Source organism: Macrotis lagotis, chromosome 2, assembly GCF_037893015.1.
Source record: "Macrotis lagotis isolate mMagLag1 chromosome 2, bilby.v1.9.chrom.fasta, whole genome shotgun sequence".
NCBI lineage: Eukaryota > Metazoa > Chordata > Mammalia > Peramelemorphia > Peramelidae > Macrotis > Macrotis lagotis.
In genome coordinates this window covers 229,961,294-229,980,911 of record NC_133659.1, presented here as the reverse complement: position 1 = coordinate 229,980,911, position 19,618 = coordinate 229,961,294, and the positions used below count along the sequence as shown (strand labels likewise).

The 19,618-nt window shown below is 33.9% G+C and overlaps 1 protein-coding gene across 1 annotated transcript in view; it reads left to right on the top strand.

Moving 5' to 3' along the window:
• Positions 1-9: 9 nt before the first annotated feature.
• Positions 10-19,618, top strand: part of MFSD11 (major facilitator superfamily domain containing 11) — a 28,887-nt gene continuing 9,278 nt past the window's right edge. Inside the window, exons 1-10 of the mRNA XM_074225089.1 lie at positions 10-329; positions 845-900; positions 1,955-2,062; positions 2,958-3,037; positions 3,159-3,255; positions 4,984-5,042; positions 5,753-5,897; positions 8,630-8,670; positions 11,192-11,257; positions 12,537-12,662. Of these exons, the coding sequence (XP_074081190.1) occupies positions 234-329; positions 845-900; positions 1,955-2,062; positions 2,958-3,037; positions 3,159-3,255; positions 4,984-5,042; positions 5,753-5,897; positions 8,630-8,670; positions 11,192-11,257; positions 12,537-12,662 (874 nt within the window). The 5' untranslated portion in view covers positions 10-233. The remainder of the gene's footprint in view (positions 330-844; positions 901-1,954; positions 2,063-2,957; positions 3,038-3,158; positions 3,256-4,983; positions 5,043-5,752; positions 5,898-8,629; positions 8,671-11,191; positions 11,258-12,536; positions 12,663-19,618) is intronic.

Sequence of the window (19,618 nt, the reverse complement as noted above, 5' to 3'; positions counted from 1 at the left end):
CTGACTCGGGCGGCGCTCCCGGACCCGGGCCCGGGGCTCCCAGGCACACCCGAATGTCCCCGCCTGCACGTGCGCCAGGAACCTTCGTCCCCGGCCCCGGGACGGGTCTCCGCCCCGCCGCAGACCGACTCCCGGCCCCGGGCCCACCCCTCCCTAGGCTCCTCCACTCCTGATCGCGTTGTCCTCCCGGGGATCCCAAGCGGGGTCGGTGCCGCCGCGGGAGCCGAGGCAAAATGTCCCCGGAGTCCAAAAAGCTGTTCAACGTGGTCATTCTAGGCGTTGCCTTTATGTTCATGTTCACTGCCTTTCAAACTTGTGGCAATGTGGCGGTGAGTGCTGCCCTCTTTTCATCTCCAAACCCCACCTGCAGCGGATGAGCCCCATAAGCCGACGCCCGGGGGGGGGGGGGGCAGAACCAGGGTCCAGGTGGCCCCCGACACCCTCCCTCTGCTCCTGCCCCCTTCTCGCCTGTTGAACGCCGGCCTCATTTTGTGTGTGCCAGGCACGGGGTTGACTCCAATGTGAATGCTTAATCATTGCTGCCCCTTTTGATTTCTGTCCTTGAGTTTGCCCTCCTTATTTTTTGCTTTGTGACCATCGCGTGTATTTTATTAGTACTGGGAAGGACAAGGAAATGAAACCCCCAGGGCGTAGCTTTAGTCAATTTTGAGTCAATCTCACTGTTAACGTTTCCTTGTAATACGACGGACCCTCCAGCCTTCTGCACTTGTAGTCATTGCTGGATTCTGAATTTTCTATTGCTATTTCCAGAAGTCTAAAGAGTAGTTTTTAGCAGAGGGTGCTTGCAGTAGGCCTTTAGTAATTCCTATTATTTTTCACACAGCAAACTGTTATCAGAAGCCTAAACAACACAGATTTTCATGGCAGTGGATATACCAGGTACAGTATGCTGGTTGAACTTTGTCAAAATCTCCTTAAATGATATTGAAAGCACCAGACCTTAAAATCAAGCATTCTTAGTTTTGAATCCTAGCTTAACCACTCATTAGTTGAATGACCGTTGGCCAATTATTTAACTGCTCTGAGTTTCCATATCCTCATGTGTAAAAGAATATAATAACTTGCCTTATATACTTGCTTCACAGAGTCATTATGATGAAAATCCAAAACTCAAAGTGCTTCAGAGGCTATCATCTCTACTTGTTCTTCCCATTTTAAAATCTGATTAAGACCACAGATGGTAGCCTTAATTGGTCTTATTTTTTTCATAGTTGTGTCATTAAATAAACTAGAGAATTAGTCTTCAGTTCTAAATAGGAGAGAATTTGCATTTCTCTGCTTTCCTTATTTTGTATGATAATGACAGGCATATTGAGGTATCATTTAGGGCACTGGCCTGGATTCAGAAAGGTAGGGGCTAAAATCTGACTGTGTAACCCTTGGAAAATCACTTCACTTTTCAAAGCCCCTACTAGATAAGACTAGAAGTTACAGAACTATTATTGATCTACCTTTGTAAAGGTAGCTAAGGTTCTTGATAAAGAGTTCCCTGTTGCTAGTGAAACCATAAGTCTAGAACAAAGGAAAAGTAATATTGCCTGTTGCCTTTCATCAAAAGAAGCCTCCCAAGTGTTTCTGTAAATTTTTGTTGGGAAATGTTTCAGACATTGTATCTTCTCTTTAAAGCTAGAAGAGAACTGTTTAGACCTCTACCCTATCATGTTACAATTGAGGAAGCTGAGACCGAGGTTCTTTTCACAGATAGAGAAACTTGAAATGCATACTTAATAACTCAGGTCTCAAGTAAGTCATAGTTGAACAAAGAAATACAATGAACTTTTTTTTCCTGGAAGAAAGAACAAGAGCAGTAAAGTTTCCATGCTGTGTGTCTGTGTTCAATTTGATTTTTTTTTTATTTAGAAAGTCATTTGAAACTTTTTTGATGGTATTTCACAATTTTTTTTCCTGTTTAATCTTAATTTTTTTCATGTAGCATGGCAATTATTTATGGAGTGCTCTCTGCTTCAAACTTGATTACACCTTCAGTCGTAGCCATAGTGGGACCTCAACTATCTATGTTTGCTAGTGGTTTATTTTATAGGTAAGTAGCATTATAGTACACCATTTATTTCATCAGAATGTCATCCACATCATCATATAAAAGTTTAGTAAAAGTTCAAATGTTTTCTAACTTGGTTTGATGTACCTAACATTTCTTCATTCTAGGGAGTATTTCTTGAGTTTGGCTATTTTGTACTTTTGCATGCATTCTATATATTAATGTAATTAAGACTTCAAGAAATTATCCTCTTTTTCTGGAATCTTATGGTGTTCATTAATTTTTAATTTTAAAAATTACCTTGCATGAAAATATTTGAGAGTAGTGAGCTTTCAGTGAGCAAAACTGGACCAATGAGTTTGGAGAAGAAAATTTAGCCCAGAAGTCTTATTTAAAGCAACCACATTTTATTGAGTTAAAGGACACTATATAATTATATATATATATATATATTGGTATATAATTCTTCTTCATTTGTTAAAAGGCTCTATAAAAGAAAGGGAAGTTCAAATGAAGACATTTGTATTCATTTTTGTGTTACTGGAAATAGATTGATAGATTGATATAACAACTTTAATTTTGGTATCTGAACTCTTCCCTGAGAGAGCTAAATAAAGTTTCTATTGAAATAGTTTTAAGGTTTTTTAATTGGTTATTGGTAGATCACTGCTTCTGACTGAACTTTTAAATTTAAGACTGATTATAACTTCTCTATTCTGCTGATGCACTTGAAAGCCATTTAATCCAACACATAGTTTATAAAATGACAGTAGCTTATAACAGAAATGAGCAAATTACAGTTTTTTTCCTTTCAAAAACTGGCAATCTCTTAGAACTTAAATTTTAGAGGAACCAGAAGACTCGCATTGATTTTTAGACATTATTGACATTTTGTGTGTATTATTTGAAGATAATAAATTGACCTGTTATGTTTTAGCACATACATTGCCGTTTTTATCCAGCCTTTCACATGGTCCTTCTACACAGCATCTGTTTTGATTGGGATTGCAGCTGCTGGTAAGCATGGCTTTGTCTTTGTGTTCTACATTTTTTTCTGGGGCTTTTCAGTGGGCATCATTTGTTTGTAAAATTAAATGACTTAATTTCTTTTTTTGATTAACTTTGGTTTGCCTTTTAGTACTTTGGACAGCACAAGGAAATTGCCTTACAGTAAATTCTGATGAAAATACTATTGGAAGAAACAGTGGAATTTTTTGGGCACTCTTGCAGTGCAGGTAGAATTCTTATATGAAATCTTTTTTCTTTGATTATTCAATTCAACTCAACAAATTCATTCCTTTGTTATTCAGTGCTTATTCCTCTTCAGACCTTCCACATCAGTTGATTTTATTAAGTTTCCAGATCTGTGTAGCATTATGCTCGATATCTTAGAATAAGTTAAAAATATGTAGCTGGTATCTTCAGGAATTCACAGGTACAGTCATAAAGAAGAAAGTTAAAAACATAAAAGCATAAAATGAGTTATATTAACAATAAAAAAGCATCACATGAGCATGCTGTTATCTTTTAAGATTATCTTGGTATCACTTTTTATGGAACTTTTCAGTTGTTTTGGTAATTCATAAAACTATATATCCAAATGTTTATGTTAAGTCAACTGGCATTTGTTAAGCATCTGCCAGGCCAGGCACAGTTACTAAGAAAAGCAAAATTGGTTCCTGTCCTCAAATAATCTATAGTCTAATGGGAAGAAACTACATATAAACAACGATATGCAAACAAGACCTACCCAGGATAAATTGGGGGGTAGGAGAGAGGAGGCCTTAAAATTGAGGATCAGGAAAGGCCTCTTGAAGAAGGAAGAATTTTGTTTGAAACTTGAAGTAGGGGCGGCTAGGTGACATAGTGGATAAAGCCTTGGAGTCAGGAGTACCTGGGTTCAAATCCGGTCTCAGACACTTAATAATTACCTAGCTGTATGGCCTTGGGCAAGCCACTTAACCCCATTTGCCTTGCAAAAAACCTAAAAACAAAACAAAACAAAAAAAAAACTTGAAGTAAGCCTGGGAAGCCAGAAAATAGAGAATTCCAGGAATGGGCAAACAAACATTCAAAATGCCTAGAAGCTGGAGATGGTGTCAGGAGCTGCTAAGAGACCAATGTCACAGTATCAAAGAATGTGTAGTGGGAAATAAAGTATAAAAAAGACTGGAATGGCAGGGGTCAGGTTATAAAAGGCTTTGAAAGCCAAGTAGGATCTTACTTTTGTTCCTGGAAGCAACAGAGACATCCAATAAACATCCAATAAATTGTTGGAGTTTATTGAATAAGGAGATTGCATGACCAGAATTATGCTTTCATAGCTGAATTAGAAGATGGACTAAAATGGGGAGAGACTAGAAGTAGCGATGTCAACAGGAAAGCTGTTGTAATACACCAGAGCTTGGATGGTGATGGTGATAGGAGAGAATAGGGAAAGGACTTCGGAGAGAATTTTGAGTCCATCATGACATCTAGATTTAGAATCTGAATGACTGGGAAGATTGTCAAGAATATAGAAGCAATCCCTAATTTCCCAGGTTAGAATGTCAAATGAAATACATGTTTAAAATAATAGGTTAACAACTTTTTCATAGATTCTTGTAATTTAGGAACATATGTCTAAGTTATCTTGTTACAGAGTTCCAGTAAATCACATGATTCAGAATGAGTTTGCTTTTCTTTGAAAGACTGTGAATCACCTAGGTCATTATCACTGTCACATGGAGATTTTGTTCCATTTGTAGGAACAGCATATTTATTATTTCAAATCTCAGTTGTGAATTAAATTTTTTCCAACCATGGAATTGGGGGGGGCATAATTTTTCTTAATTATTACTCCAGGCTAATAAAAAGATTCTGGGGGAGGGGGAATACCTTTTTTTTGTCTAAAAATATCTGAATTCACTTTTTAAAATCTCGAAATAGTATTTTAATTTATCATCTCACCTTTTTTCTCCTAGTTTGTTCTTTGGAAATCTTTACATTTATCTTGCTTGGCAAGGAAAAACTCAAATATCAGGTTTGTATTATTTGCTTTGTTTTTAATATATTGTTTAAGTCCCAGTGTCATTTGTTACTTTGGGCATTACTATAATAAAATTGGGAGGCAGCTAGGTGGCACAGTGGATAAAGCACCGGCCCTGGAGTCAAGAGTACCTGGGTTCAAATCCAGTCTCAAACACTTAATAATTACCTAGCTTTTTGGCTTTGGGCAAGCCACTTAACCCCATTTGCCTTGATAAAACCTAAAAAAAAATAAAAAAAATATAAAATAAAATTCGGACTTCTAGATTTTTGTTTTCATATTTTTGAGATTTTAATAACCTTAATCCAGCAATTTATTTCATTTTTCTTTAGAGTAGATTGCCATGCTTCAAATAGTACTAAAGATTTTAAAGTCATCTGTGAGTTTTGTTGTGGGTTGAGGGTTTTGCCATTAATACTTAATCAGGAGAAAATTTTTGTATTTTGTTTAACTACTTTTACATTGCTTTGTAATGGCAAAATGTGATTTTCTTTATGCTCATTCCTTTGGCATGTTATCATATCTGAAACATAAAGGCAAGAGTGGAATTGACAGTTTACCTCTTATCCAAGTTCATCAGGTTTTATTGCTGCATTTAGCAAGTATTTTGATAATCCAGTGTCTAGCTGTTGTTAACCTCTATGGGAAAAATACAAACTTAAGGATTATTTATGTAATTAATATTGCCTATTTTTTTTCTTCAGAGAATGACCGAAGAACAGTTTTTATTGCTCTGACGGTGATTAGCCTTGTGGGGACAGTTCTTTTCTTTCTCATTAGAAAACCAGAGCCTGATAATGTATTGGGAGATGATGAGTCCTCTGATAATGAGAGTTTGGAAGTCAACATGTAAGAACTTTAAAAATTAACTTAAAAAAAAAAAAACTTTCAAAGTCTGCATACTTGTATTCTATAGGTCACCAAACTCTTTATTCCATATCTATCATCACAAAAGCTGAACAGTCTCATTAGTCAGAGGAAAGATAAAAACAAAGAAGGAGGAAGAAAAGTTTTAAAGTTCTGATCTTGTTTTCACCATTTAGGCAAGTTGATATAACCTTTTTTGGTTGTCATTTTCCTAACCTTTATAATAGTTGCTGTAAGGACACTCACTGAAGTAGATCAATAAATGGGGTAATATTTGATTTCCTTCAGATTGGACAAATTCATTTCATTTATCAAGTGCCTACATGCAAAGCATTATGCTAGTTTATAGATTACATTGTATAGGTTTAAATTTGGATGGAATTTTATTTTGCTTATTGAAAATAATGAAGTTTAAACTAACACTTCTCAAACTATTCTGTCTCAAGAACTTATAGGTATAAAAGGAAATATATCCAAAATCATCTTACTTTTTTATTTTTGTTTATCTTATTTTGTTTCTGTTTTATTAGAAACTTTTAGATAAACAGTTTGGATAAAAGTTTGCTCTTCATTTTGACTACTTATATTGATGGTTTTATTTTTTTGTTTTTTAAGAGTAGTTCCTAGATATATAAAGTCTAGATTTAGGGAAGCAATAACAAAAATCATTTTTATTTTTTGTGAAATAATAAACTGAGAAGTATGTCGGAAAACTCAGTCTCTAGAAGACTTAAATATTTTGTTTGTCTCTACCATCCAAGAAGATGTAGTTCTGAGTTGGCTAGAGATTGAAAAAGTAAATGAAGAATTTAAATAAAATAGGAAAAAAGGTATAAATTTATTTCAAATATGTTTCAGTATTTTGAGTGTTCTCTCAGCATAAACCAATAAAAAGAGGAAAAGATAGGATTTCATACTGTAGTGCATACTATCTTTTGTTAAAACTTTGATGATATGTAGTGGAATGAACACTGGACTGAATTCTAGTTTTGATTCTTGCCTGTTCATAATTCATATTTTTATATAATTTTACAGTTTTTGAAGCAGCACTTTGAAGTGAGATTGATGTAGTAGTACAAGGACTCACCTCCATTTTAGAGTCAAGGAAATATTCTCACAAAAGTTAAATAATTTGTCCATGATTTTTACAAATGTATATCTTGGTTTGTGCACATGGTAAAAGGAAGATTGGATGAGTTTATCACTAATATTTCTCCCTCCTTGAATTCTACAAAAAGCAGTAATTCACTTAGGGAATTCTCTAAAGTCAATACTAAGGGATAGTTATTGAACTTCCTAATATGAGTTCATCTAGATTTATAGGGACAGGGAATCCCAAGCTTGTCATGAAAGACAATTCTCTTTTGTGTTTTAGACACAGAAATGCCAAAACCAATTTTTATTAAATTCTAAACATTTCTGCTTAGAGGAAACTGAGTTTATATATATAGGCAAGATGTACCCCCATATATCCTTGAAAATTGAACATAAGCTTTGGAGTTGAAATTTGTAATATTTTGAAAATTGAGCAAGAATTTAAGTAACAGTTTAAGAACAGTAGTATCCTAGAAAATTGATTTCCTAAAACTATTTAGCCCTTCTTTGATCACCTCCTTTAAATATTTTCCTTTCTACTTAGAGGAAAGAGCTAGTTTTCTTAATTGAAGTATTAAGGCTTCTTCCATGTGACTTCCCCATTTTCAATGTATGATCATTACTCCCAATCACTTCAGAGAAAAGTCTTTTCCTTAATCTATCAGTAGAAAGGAGCTTGAGAATAGGTTAGAAACCAGAAAAAAACCCTTTGATAAGAATGATGTAAAAAATTTTAGTTGTTTTAGAATTGCTAAAGAAAAACTTAAAATATTTTTCACTCAAATTAATCCAAAGACAATGCTATTCCCTGAGAAAAATGTTTTCCTAATATATCTAAAATAGGGGAGAATAGGGAGTTCAGTTTAGTGCACTTCCACACTATGAATTCTTTTAGTGGTAGAATTCCTTGATAAATGGAATTTCTGGATGTAATTGGTAACCAAGTTCTGGTTACTTTGAATGTATTTGAAAGATAGTAGATTATAGATCAGTCGTTTTATTTCTGTTTTTAAAACTAAAAGATCAGAACTTAAGGTTGGATCCTAATCAAATATCGGATTAGTAATTAGAGTTGTGAATGTCATACTTTTAAATTTACAATTCTTAGAAAAGTATGCTTACTCTTAAAAAGATCATGAAAAATGTTAATAATTATAACTTTTTCTATTTATAGAATGTGGTTTATAGATTGAGAGTACCATTTTTCTTTATTGGGATTTATTGGTTGGATCTAGGATTCATAAAGTATCTTCTCAGAGATATAAAGTTCATGGATAGTAACATAGCAAAATATTGAATTATACCCACCTCCATGGCAGCTACAGTTTTCTTATTGAGAAGGGAGGCTTTCCTGTTTATTAAATTACTGTACCTTTTTTTAATAGCATAAGACAAACAGAATAGGATAGTGAAAAGAGCATTTTATGGAGCATGTTTTTTGTTTCTATCTAAAAAATAAGCATGGGTCTTCATGATAAAAACCTAAAACAAGAAACATTGAAGGCTTCCAGAAATGTTTTCCAAGTCATTTAATAGTTGGAATCTACAATTGAAACATGATGGTATTTCCTTTTTTTTCTCCTTGAAGACTGAAAATAAAATCTTTTTTATTTAACCAGGTCTATCCAGAACAACATGACAAAGGCAGTAGATGCATTTAGTAAGTATTTTGTACATCTTAAATTAATATGACACATTCAGGACTCTTCCCTTCAATAATTAACTTATATTAATGCCACTATACAATTTTTACTTTGCCACTTGTTCAGAAATCTGCTAGTTTGTTATTGCCCCTTTGTGACATTAGTATTAGGATAAAAACTGTTTATGTATTTCTTAGTTTGATGTGAAGGAAGAGATGATTTAATTGTGGTGGTCATTTTTTGGCATTTGGTTAAGGTCAAGTGAGTGGTTTAATAAATGATATTATAAACGATTCTCCTGAAAGTCAGTGTGCAGTATAGTAAATTGTCAATTAATAGGCATTTATTAATGGCCTCTCATAATGCTAGATCCTGCACTATGTGCTTAGGATTCAAAGAAAGGAAAAAAAAGAAGCTACTCTGAAGAATTCATAGTTTAATGGAGGAAACAACAGGCAAACAGTTGTTTAAAAACAAGATATCCTGTATGTATAAGAAAATGAGAATGGCCAGGGAAAATGTTCTGAACCAGAAGACCTTACTTTGTTCAAGGAACAATAGAGTGGCTAGTGTCAGATCAGAGTATCTACGTGTATAATATGAAAAAAAGACTGGGAAAATGGAGGGAGAGAAGCAGATGACTAAGGTCCCTAAATTCCAGACTCAGGATTTTATATTTTATTCTGGAGGTGGTAAGAAAATTTCTTGATTGGAGCAGCTAGGTGGTGCAGTAGATAGAGCACCAGCCCTGGAGTCAGGAGAACCTGAGTTCAAATCCGACCTCAGACACTTAATAATTGCCTAGATGTGTGGCCTTGGGCAAACCACTTAACCCCATTGCCTTGCAAAAACCTAAAAAAAGAAAAAGGAAAAGAAAATAAAATTTCTTGATTAAATTGAGTATAGGGTTGGGGAGATGACATAACCAAATCTGCACTTTAGGAAGATGAATGACATAGCAAAAACAACTTTAACTTTTCACCCAATAGGCTATGTGTTCCTATACAAGATCTGATGCTTTACAGTGTTCACTTAGTCTCCTTCAATCTATTTCCTCTTCTATAAAATGAGATTTTAAAGTTATTTGTTGTCATTGATGTACATATGACCATTAATAGAGATCGAAACCACCTGTAACTTGCTCCTTAAAAAGTCTCTGAGCTATGTAATCAAAAAATGTATTACCTGCTAGTCAAACTGCAAATGGACCTTTCTGAATTTAGCTAGGCTGGACCTCCAGGGACTCAGACTCATGTATGAAGACTTTCCTAAACTTGTCAGATATTATATTCCACTGGCAAGTCCTTCAAGAACCCTCAGTCATCTCCATACCAGTTAGGCATTGAAGTAGGACCTTTTATAGAATTTTGTAAGAAGCAAATGAAGTGATATGTGTAAAAGCTTGCTGAAATAATAAAGCTCTATCTTCAGTGTATGCCATTAATAATGTATTTGTAATCAATTTGATCAAACATACCCAGATCTTAGTCAACCTATAGGAGCTATAGATTGCCCTCTCATTGTGCATTCATAATTATTTTTTAAAAGAAAACTATATTTTACATAGATTGTTAGATTATACTAAATGAAATTGATTATGTTCTGGGAAAATGTTTGTACTTGATTTAACATTTTCAGTCTTCTCTGTTTACTCAAAAGTACATTCACACATATTCATTAGAAACTTTTGCCTGGGATTACTGTTGTGGCTTCGGAGAACTATTCTTCCTAACAAATCAAACTGTAAATAAATTATTTATTTATTAGTCTTTTGAACTAGAGCTATGTTTTGCCTTTACTTATTCTGTCCCAAAGTAAACATTTTCCACAGGAGAATTTCTCTAATGCAAATGTTTATGGGAACTAGGAATACTAAACATCAAATCTTTCCCCACAACTCACTGTTGAGTGAATTTAGTATACCATAAATTAGATTTACACTTAAAGTTTATAGATGAGATTTTGATGAATGTGTTTTGTGCCATTCTAGCAGCTATACCTTTCTCTCATTTTTAGAACCTTGATTAGTTGACTGAAAGGTAAATTAGACCATGTCTCATATAGCAGGATATGAGGGATACTGTAAGGCCCAATAAAGGTTTCCTTCCTGGCCTTCTAATGTACCTTAACATTTCCAATTATAAAATTTTTCTATTCTACCACACATTTGAAGCTATATCAGAAGTGAAAAAAAAACTTAAAGAGAGGTAAGTAACCACAATAATTGGTTGGTAAGTAGACCAAAAACGTTTAAGACTTGACATGTTCACAATATATTTTTGACCTAAGCTTGGTTCACTAGTTTTCTGTGACTGTTCTTGGCATGATTCCAACATTCCAGTATACTGAGTCAGGTAGAATAAGAGTAAGTTCCTTAATATAGAAGGCCAATAGCATCATAACCATAATTTTTTACTAAGATACTTATCTTCTGCTGTTTTGGCATGTCTTAAACTTTTGTTCTGGTTAAGGAAATTTCTAGAGAATTTTTGTTTAGCTAATACAAATCTGGTATCTTATAATATCTCTTATTTGCAGAAAAATCTCTTAAATTATGTGTCACCAAAGAAATCCTGTATCTCGGTGTTACAACTGCCTATACAGGTAAGGAATTAATAATATTTGGGCAACATTGTGGCACTATAGAGATGGAGGTTCAGGGAAAAAAAATTCTTATGTTATGAAATGGATGAATGCAGTAATTCACTGTGTAATGAATTATACAAAAAAGGTCATAAGAGGGGCAACTAGGTGGCACAGTGGCTAGAGCACCAGCCCTGGAGTCAGGAGTTACCTGAGTTCAAATCCAGCCTCAGACCCTTAATAATTACCTAACTGTGTGGCCTTGGGCAAGCCACTTAGCCCCCATTTGCCTTGTAAAAACCTAAAAAAAATTCATTAGAGAGATCTGTGGCAAATCCTTTCTGAAAAATTTTTATTAAGTTGAAAGCTTTGCCCGTTGTTTTGCCTTTGTGAGCTCCTAAGGTTGAAACATGTCTTTAGAGATATTAGAAATAAAAATAAGACCTTTAAAAATTGTGTTACAATGTTATAACCCTAGAGAAAATCATATTTTCTTACTTTTTTAGTTATAAAATTATTTCTTTTTTTGACCAATATTAAAAAAAGTTGTAGGGGCAGCTAGGTGGCGCAGTAGATAGAGCACCAGCCTGGGAGTCAGGAGTACCTGAGTTTAAATCTGGCCTCAGACACTTAATAATTACCTAGCTGTGTGGCCTTGGACAAGCCACTTAACCCCACGGCCTTGCAAAAAAAAAAAAACTTAAAAAAAAAGTTGTGTTCAGTTTAAAACATTGATTGGTTCCTCCAAACTAAAATATTTAACATTATATTTTTAATTTTGTTATTTTTCTTACTAAGAAAGGTATTCATGAAAAAATTTAAAAATTTAATTTTTATCAACCATTTGTAGTATTATAATAAAGACATAACCCTGCTTACCTCCAAAATAAAGCTAAGAATGTAGTCTTGGTAATATTCTTGTACATTTGAATAATTTAATTTTATCTTAAGGTTCATATAGATGCATTTTGTGACTACTGTTTTTCATTCCACATCACAATTATCAGAATTATAGATTAAGTGGGGAAAACATGTGACTACAGATTAATAGTTTTATTTAAATACCATTCTTAAACAGTCAGTTTGTCATTAAGACCCTATGTAATAAACATTGTACTTGATGGAGATATAAAGGCAAATAACTAAACAATCCTTTTCAAGTAGCTTCTAATGTGCTTTGAAAATTATGACATTTTTTGCTGTGAATATGTCTTTAATGATGCTTTTGGGCATAGAAAATACATATATGATGAAAGGGAGATAATGATGCTATAATTAATTTAAGGATTTTTCTCCAAAGGTCTGGAATTAACATTCTTCTCTGGTGTATATGGAACTTGTATTGGTGCTGTAAATCAATTTGGCACAGAAGAAAAAAGCCTTATTGGACTTTCTGGTATCTTCATCGGCATTGGAGAAATTTTAGGTTAGAAATAATTTTCACTTATCTCTTCAGTTTTCTGAGGTTTGTTGTAGAACTTTCTTATGATTCTCTGCTTTTCTTGCCCACCAATTTCTCTTATTTTCTTGCACTTTGTACTTCTGGTTATTTCCATCATTTAAGAATAAATAAATCAAGGAACTTAAGACTAAATCAGAAATAAAATAATCAAGATTAAAAAATATGTAATATTTCATCTCAAAATGTAATTTCTTATATATTACCTTTCCAGACGGATTATTAATTTTAATGTATATGTTTACTCTAAAGCTTGTAGAATACCTGAAACTGTTTTACACTTAGGTAACTAATAATGAAAAACTTGTGTGATTGTTAACTGGCAAATCTGAAATTTCATGATTCAGATATTAGGGCAAAGTGAGATAGAGAGAGCATGAAATGATAGAAACGGTATTAGATTTGATTCTAATTAGTGCTACTTCTCAATTACCTTGGCTAAGTCACTTAAATTACCTCCTCTAAAATGAGAGGGAGTTACTAGGACAAAAGACAAATCCAGTTCTAAAGCCCCTTGATCCTGAATTTTTGTGATAAATAACTTCTTATTTCTGTTCATTTTTGCATAAAAAGGCCTTTTTTCCTCCATTTTAATAATATCAGTAATTTCAAATTCCTCTCTCATTTTTGTATTTGAAATCTTCTGGTATTGCTTCCATATAACAAAAATTCATATTCAGTTCATATTTAAGTCATTTTCCTCACAGCTCATTAAGTTAGGTATGCAAATACTATTATGCTCCATTTTATGTTTGAGAAAACTAAGACTCGGAAAGGAGCACACTCAAGGAAATGATTTAAGACAAAAGTGACAACTTAATGGTGTGGTAGAGAGATCACTGGAATCAAAGGACCTGAGTTTAAATCTGCCCTTAGATACTAACTTTGTGACCCTGGGCAAGTCATTTAAGTGACATCCTCAAATGTAAAATGGGGATAATAATTTGCCATTCTCCTAGAGTTGTTAGAAGAATCAAATAAGATAATATTTGTAAAGTACATCCCCTGGCACATGGTAGGTGATTAATAAATATTGTTCCTTTCCCCTGAAGATATATGTACATATCTTAAGGTGAAATTTAAACTCATACCTCCTGACTGCCATTCCAGTGGTCAAACCTCCCAGTAATCTCTATATTTGAACTGTATTGGTTTATAGAGAATTTAAAAGAAATATAAGACAGAATATCCCTATCCCATACAAGCTCACAAGTCTCAGGGGACATTAGCACATGAAATAATACATTATTTTTAACAGTACAGAGCAATGTTAAAATTTCTAGAAAATAAGAGGCATCTGTTGGACTAGAAGTCAAGAAATTTGAGATTCTAGTCATAAACTATATGATTTTGGCTAGCTCTTTAATATATCAAGACTTCAATTTTGTTCTTTTTTTTTTTTTAAAAAAAAGGACAGTAGCTAAACGGAGACAGTTAAAACATAAAATAATAGAAAGTAGGAATATGTTAGAGTCTGAGGAATTGAGGTCAAATCACTTTTTTGCTATTATGTGATGTTGGGTGGATGTTCACCCCATCTACGTCTGCTCAGTTTCCTCATCTGTAAAATATTTGCATTGAAATCTATAGTCTCATTTCTTCCTAGCTTTAGTCTATGCTCCTTTGATCTTTAAAAGCTTTTTTAGTTCTAAAATTAACTAATAACTGAGCTCTACCTAATTGTACCCGAGTAGTATCTTTACTTTAATCTGACTTTGTATGTATGTATATGTATATGTATATGTGTATATCTTGATTTTGTAATAAAAATTAGCCCAAATAAATGTTATGGTTCAACATTACTTTTTTTTTAATTTTTTATTCTGAAGTTAGGCATCAAAAAAAAACATTTTAATGCACACATGAGAACACAAAATGGAATTTTTATGAAATCATGAATCTCTATTTCATACTATTTATTTTGATTTCAAAACTTTCCTGTTTGTGCTTCTTTGTGTACATTTTTTATTTGTGTTTAGTTACTTAGTTACTTTAATTTTTGAAATAAATTTTTTTTATTAATCCTTCCTTTCCACTAGCTTCCCCTTTCACCAAGCCAATTAAAAAAGCCAAAACAAATCCCTCAATGCATATCTATACAGTTATACACATAAGCAGTGACTAAAAATCTATGTCTCTTTCCACCTGTTAAACTCATCACCTTTCTCAGGATATGTCATATTTCATCTTCATTTTTTTGGATTCTGATCATTATATTAATCAGAGTTCTTTTGAAGTCTTTTGAAGATCATTATATAAATTATTCTAGTTCTGCTTACTTTGCTTTGTATCAATTAGTTCATAAAAGTCTTCCTAGTTTTCCCTCTTAAATTGACCACTTTATCCATTTTTTAGATATTATATATGTTATAACACATATATATTATATATATTATATTTAGATATTATATATATTATAACATATATATATAACATTATATATATTATAACATTCATATATCACAGTCTGTTTAGCCATTCCCCTCTTATTTCCAATTTTTGGCTGCCACAAAAAGAGCTGATATAAATTTTTGTTTACATATGTCCTTTTCCATTTTCTTTTATTTCTTTGGGTTATAGCTTAGTATTGGTGTAGCTGGGTCAAAGGCAGGAATGTGCTGGTAAATATTTAATAATCTGTTTTCCAGAAAAGGCTGTGTGTATAATACCCTTTATGTTTATTCTATATTATTAACATTTTTCTCCATCACTTTTTAAGCTTAGACAATCAAAAAAACAATAAATTAAGATCTGATTTATAGCATTTTGCTAATTTCCAAAGTATTTTACAGTTTGGTAATTTTCTGGATATAATTACAAAATGATCTCTAGAATGACTGGACCACTTCACAGCTTCTCCAACAATAATGATATCCAAGTGTGCCTGTTTTACCATAATGCTCCCAGAATTTGTTATTTTCTTTTTTTTTTAACCTTTATCAGTTTGCTAATGAATTTGCTAACTAGATCATTTTTATATGATTATTGATAGCTTGGATTCCTCCTTTCAGAATGCCTATTTCATTATTTGACCATTTTTCTGTTGGGGAAATGACTTAATCTCATCAGTTTGAATCAGTTCCTTATGTTTTAGTGGCCATTTTTGAAGCATTTCTTTTACTACCTAGCTCAAAACTGAGAGAAAGAAAACAAAGGAAAAAAGTAACAAATAAGTGCAGTCAAGCAAAATAAAAAAAACGGCCACATCTCCTTCACTTTTTATCCATCACCTCTATTTTTGGAGATAGGAAATGTGTTTTATTACAAGTCCTCTGAAGAAATGGTTGTTTAGTCTTTCAAAGTTGTTTTTCTTTTCAGACTTGCTGACCCTATATATAAACTCCTATATCTGCTCACCTTAACTATACTTCAATCCTGCTACTCAGGATTCTTTAAAATTGTTTCCTTCATCTTTCCTTACAGCACAATAAATATTCCATTATACACACACACACACACACACAAACACACACACACACACACACACACACACACACACACACACACACACACACACACACACATATATACCACAGTTTGTTTATCCATTCCCCAACTGCCTTAGAAGCAAACTGTCACCCATTTAGATTTTCATTGTTTTTCTATTTTTTTTCTTTCTACTACCTTCAAAATCAGGAAGTTTGAGAGACTTTTTGTGACTATTCTCTCCCTATTATGATCTTTCTTCTCAGGCCTTTTCCCTATTTACTGATTTTTTTCTATGCTCTATATCTGTGTGTGTGTGTGTGTGTGTGTGTGTGTGTGTGTGTGTGTGTGTGTGTGTGTGTGTGTTCATATTTGTGTTCAATCCTACTTTGTTTCAGATAAGAGTTAAGATTCATCTGAGGTCCATTTTCTTCCTCTGTGTTTATATACTCTTTTTACGTAATCCAATTAGAGAACTAGCAAGCTCTACCTTCTTCTTTTCTGTACTATTGTATTCCTTATTTATCTCCTACAATATCTTTTGAAGATATTAAGGTTCTCATGGGACACTTTTTTCTTATTCCCTATGCTCAAATAACTGTACATTTCTAAGTTTCTCTTGACTCTTGTGTTTCATTTCAGAGTTCTCTTTCAGTTCTGGTCTATTAGAAATTCTTCAGAATCTATTAAAGATCCATTTCTCTCTCCCCCCCCCCACCTGTAGTATTGTTTTCAGGGTAAGTTATTCTATGCTCTTATCTTTTTCATTTTGGAAGATCATATTCTAAGTTATTTCTAGTAGAAGCTGGTAGATCTTATATGATCTTGATTATGCTTTTGTATTTGAACTCCATCTTTCTTGATTTGGGAATTTCTGGCTTTTGTCTTTTCTTTTACATATTCATATTGTCTTTGCGAAAAGTCCTTTTTTTTGCTTCTTTGCTTACAGTTTTTGTAAAATTACTTCTTCCTTTTGGCTGTCTCTAAATGTGTGTGTGCGTGTGTGTATGTGTTCATTACAAGTCAGTGGTTTCTTTGATTTACTGATCTAACTTACATTCCTGACTGAATGCTTTGTGCCAGTATCAGGCTTCACCCCTTGCTGTGCTTTTGAATGAGGTGTGGTCTCACCTTGGGTCCTCTGAGTTCTGACTTCCACCTTTTGAAATTAGGTCTCCGCAAAGAGGTTCAGAGACCTGGATTTTCCAGCCCTCCATGGCATATCGTGACAGGATTGGGTACCTCAGAATCCATGGTCTGGCATGTCCAGGGACTACCATGGTCTGGCACTGGTTGCTGCTGTTTTTCCTAGACTTTCAAGGTCTCTATCCTGGGATTTTCCTGAGGGAATTGTCTATTCTTTTTTGCCTCAGGCCATAGAACTTTGTGAACTACCCAAACCCTAACTGACTGATAACTCTGAGAAGCTGCCCTTCACTAGCACTGACTTTGCTGAGGGTTCTCCTTTTCTTGTTCCCTTTGAGTGGAAGAAGTTATATCTTGTTTCTCCTTGAATTTCTTGGTCTCTATTCCATCTGTTGTGAAATTCAAAGTTTTATTAGAGTAGCTATGTGGAGATGGATTAAGAGAGGAAACTCCTGGAACTTTTCCCAAAACAACTTTAAATGAAGTCTTCTAAATGGATCCCAAAGCAACAGAACTCACAAAAAGACAGACTGAAACAACTTTTCAGTTCAAGATATCTTGGAGGAACTTCAGGAAAGATCTGTTTCATATGGTAAAAGGAGAGTACAGCACAACACAAGTGGCTGGGAAGCCAGTAGACAGCTTAGTAATTGAAACACCTGGGTCATGGCTCAGCAGGCTAGCAGTGAAGGCAAACATCAAACCCTGGACCTCTGGTACAACAGGCAGGACTGGATAAGGCTACCCTAACATAGGGAACAAGTCTGGAGCACTTGAATCTTATTTATCCTCTCCACAGTTTTCAAATGTATTTTTCTTTCTAGGTTTTTCTTGTCTCCTGGGTTCCCATTTTACTCAGCTCTGGTTTTCTGAAAGGAAATGCTTAAAAATCTTTTATAGTCATTAAAGTTCACTTTTTCTCTTTAATATTCTCAGTTTTACAAGGTAACCTATTATTTATTGTAATAATTTTATATTTATTTATTTTTGCCTTTTGATGATGTATGCTGTATACGCAGGCCTTTATATTAAAGTAATTGCTGCATAACTTTATCTGTGCCTGACTATACCTCCTCAGTACTTGAACTCTTTCTATCTTCCTTAAACAGTTGTGGGCAGTTTTATGATTTCCTGATATTGAATATATGGATTTGACCTAGTTTTCTAGTTCAATTGTTTTTAGTAGTAGAAATCTTATGTGTTCTTCCTAATTTTCAAACTTGAAGAAAGGAAAAGCATTTTGTGCACTATAATAAGATCTGGAAATAAAAATACAAAAGTGAAGACAGCCTTTACCCTTAACCTTACATTCTTATTAGATGGAGATAACACATATAAGTCAGTGGTGGTTAGGGAGGGATATTTTGTTATGGAAAAAGTTACTGGGATAGTGAGTAGAAATATAGTAGAACATAGTAGAAACAAAGGCACACTTTCCAAAGAGTAATGACAGAATTTATTTGATTAATATTCTTTAAGGGGGAATTGGAGGAGAGAAAATATGGGTAAGGACTTATGGCAACTGATGAGGCTAAGTCCAGAGAATGAAGTGAAGTTTAGATTTAGGTATAATAAAACTAGAGCTCTAGAAGCATGTATAGCATGAAAGGGCTGAGTTTTTTCAGGCTTGGTATCCGGACCAGGCATTATGTTTGCTAGTCAGAAGTTTATGTTTGATCCTATAAGTAAATCTGACCATAGCAACACCAGACTCCTTTTATGTAAGTTTCACTGACTCCCTATTACAGCACAGGTGGGAAACTACTCAAATATTTGTACAAATTCAAATATAAAATTCATAGTCACCTTCAAGAGTTTGGACTGGGGCGACTAGATGATGTAGTGGATAAAGCACCAGCCCTGGAGTCAGGAGTACCTGGGTTCAAATCCGGTTTCAGATACTTAATAATTACCTAGCTGTGTGGCCTTGGGCAAGCCACTTAACTCCATTTGCCTTGCAAAAAACCTGGGGGGAAAAAAGAGTTTGGAAAAACCAAGTATTTGAAGGATGTTTGTTATCCAGATTATCTTGTGAAATTAATCTATAGGGGCAGCTAGGTAGTGCAGTGGATAGAGCACCAGCCCTGGAGTCAGGAGTACCTGAATTCAAATCCGGCCTCAGACACATAATAATTACCTAACTGTGTGGCCTTGGACAAACCACTTAAACCCACTGCCTTGCAAAAAAAAGAAAATAATCTATAGACCTGAGAGAGAGAGAGAATGTGTGTGTGTGTGTGTGTGTGTGTGTGTGTGTGTGTGTGTGTGTGTGATATAAAAAATAGACCAATTGAGCCAAGAACTGAATAGGGGACTTCAGGAAATGACTATTCTTTTTGTGTTCCCAAGCT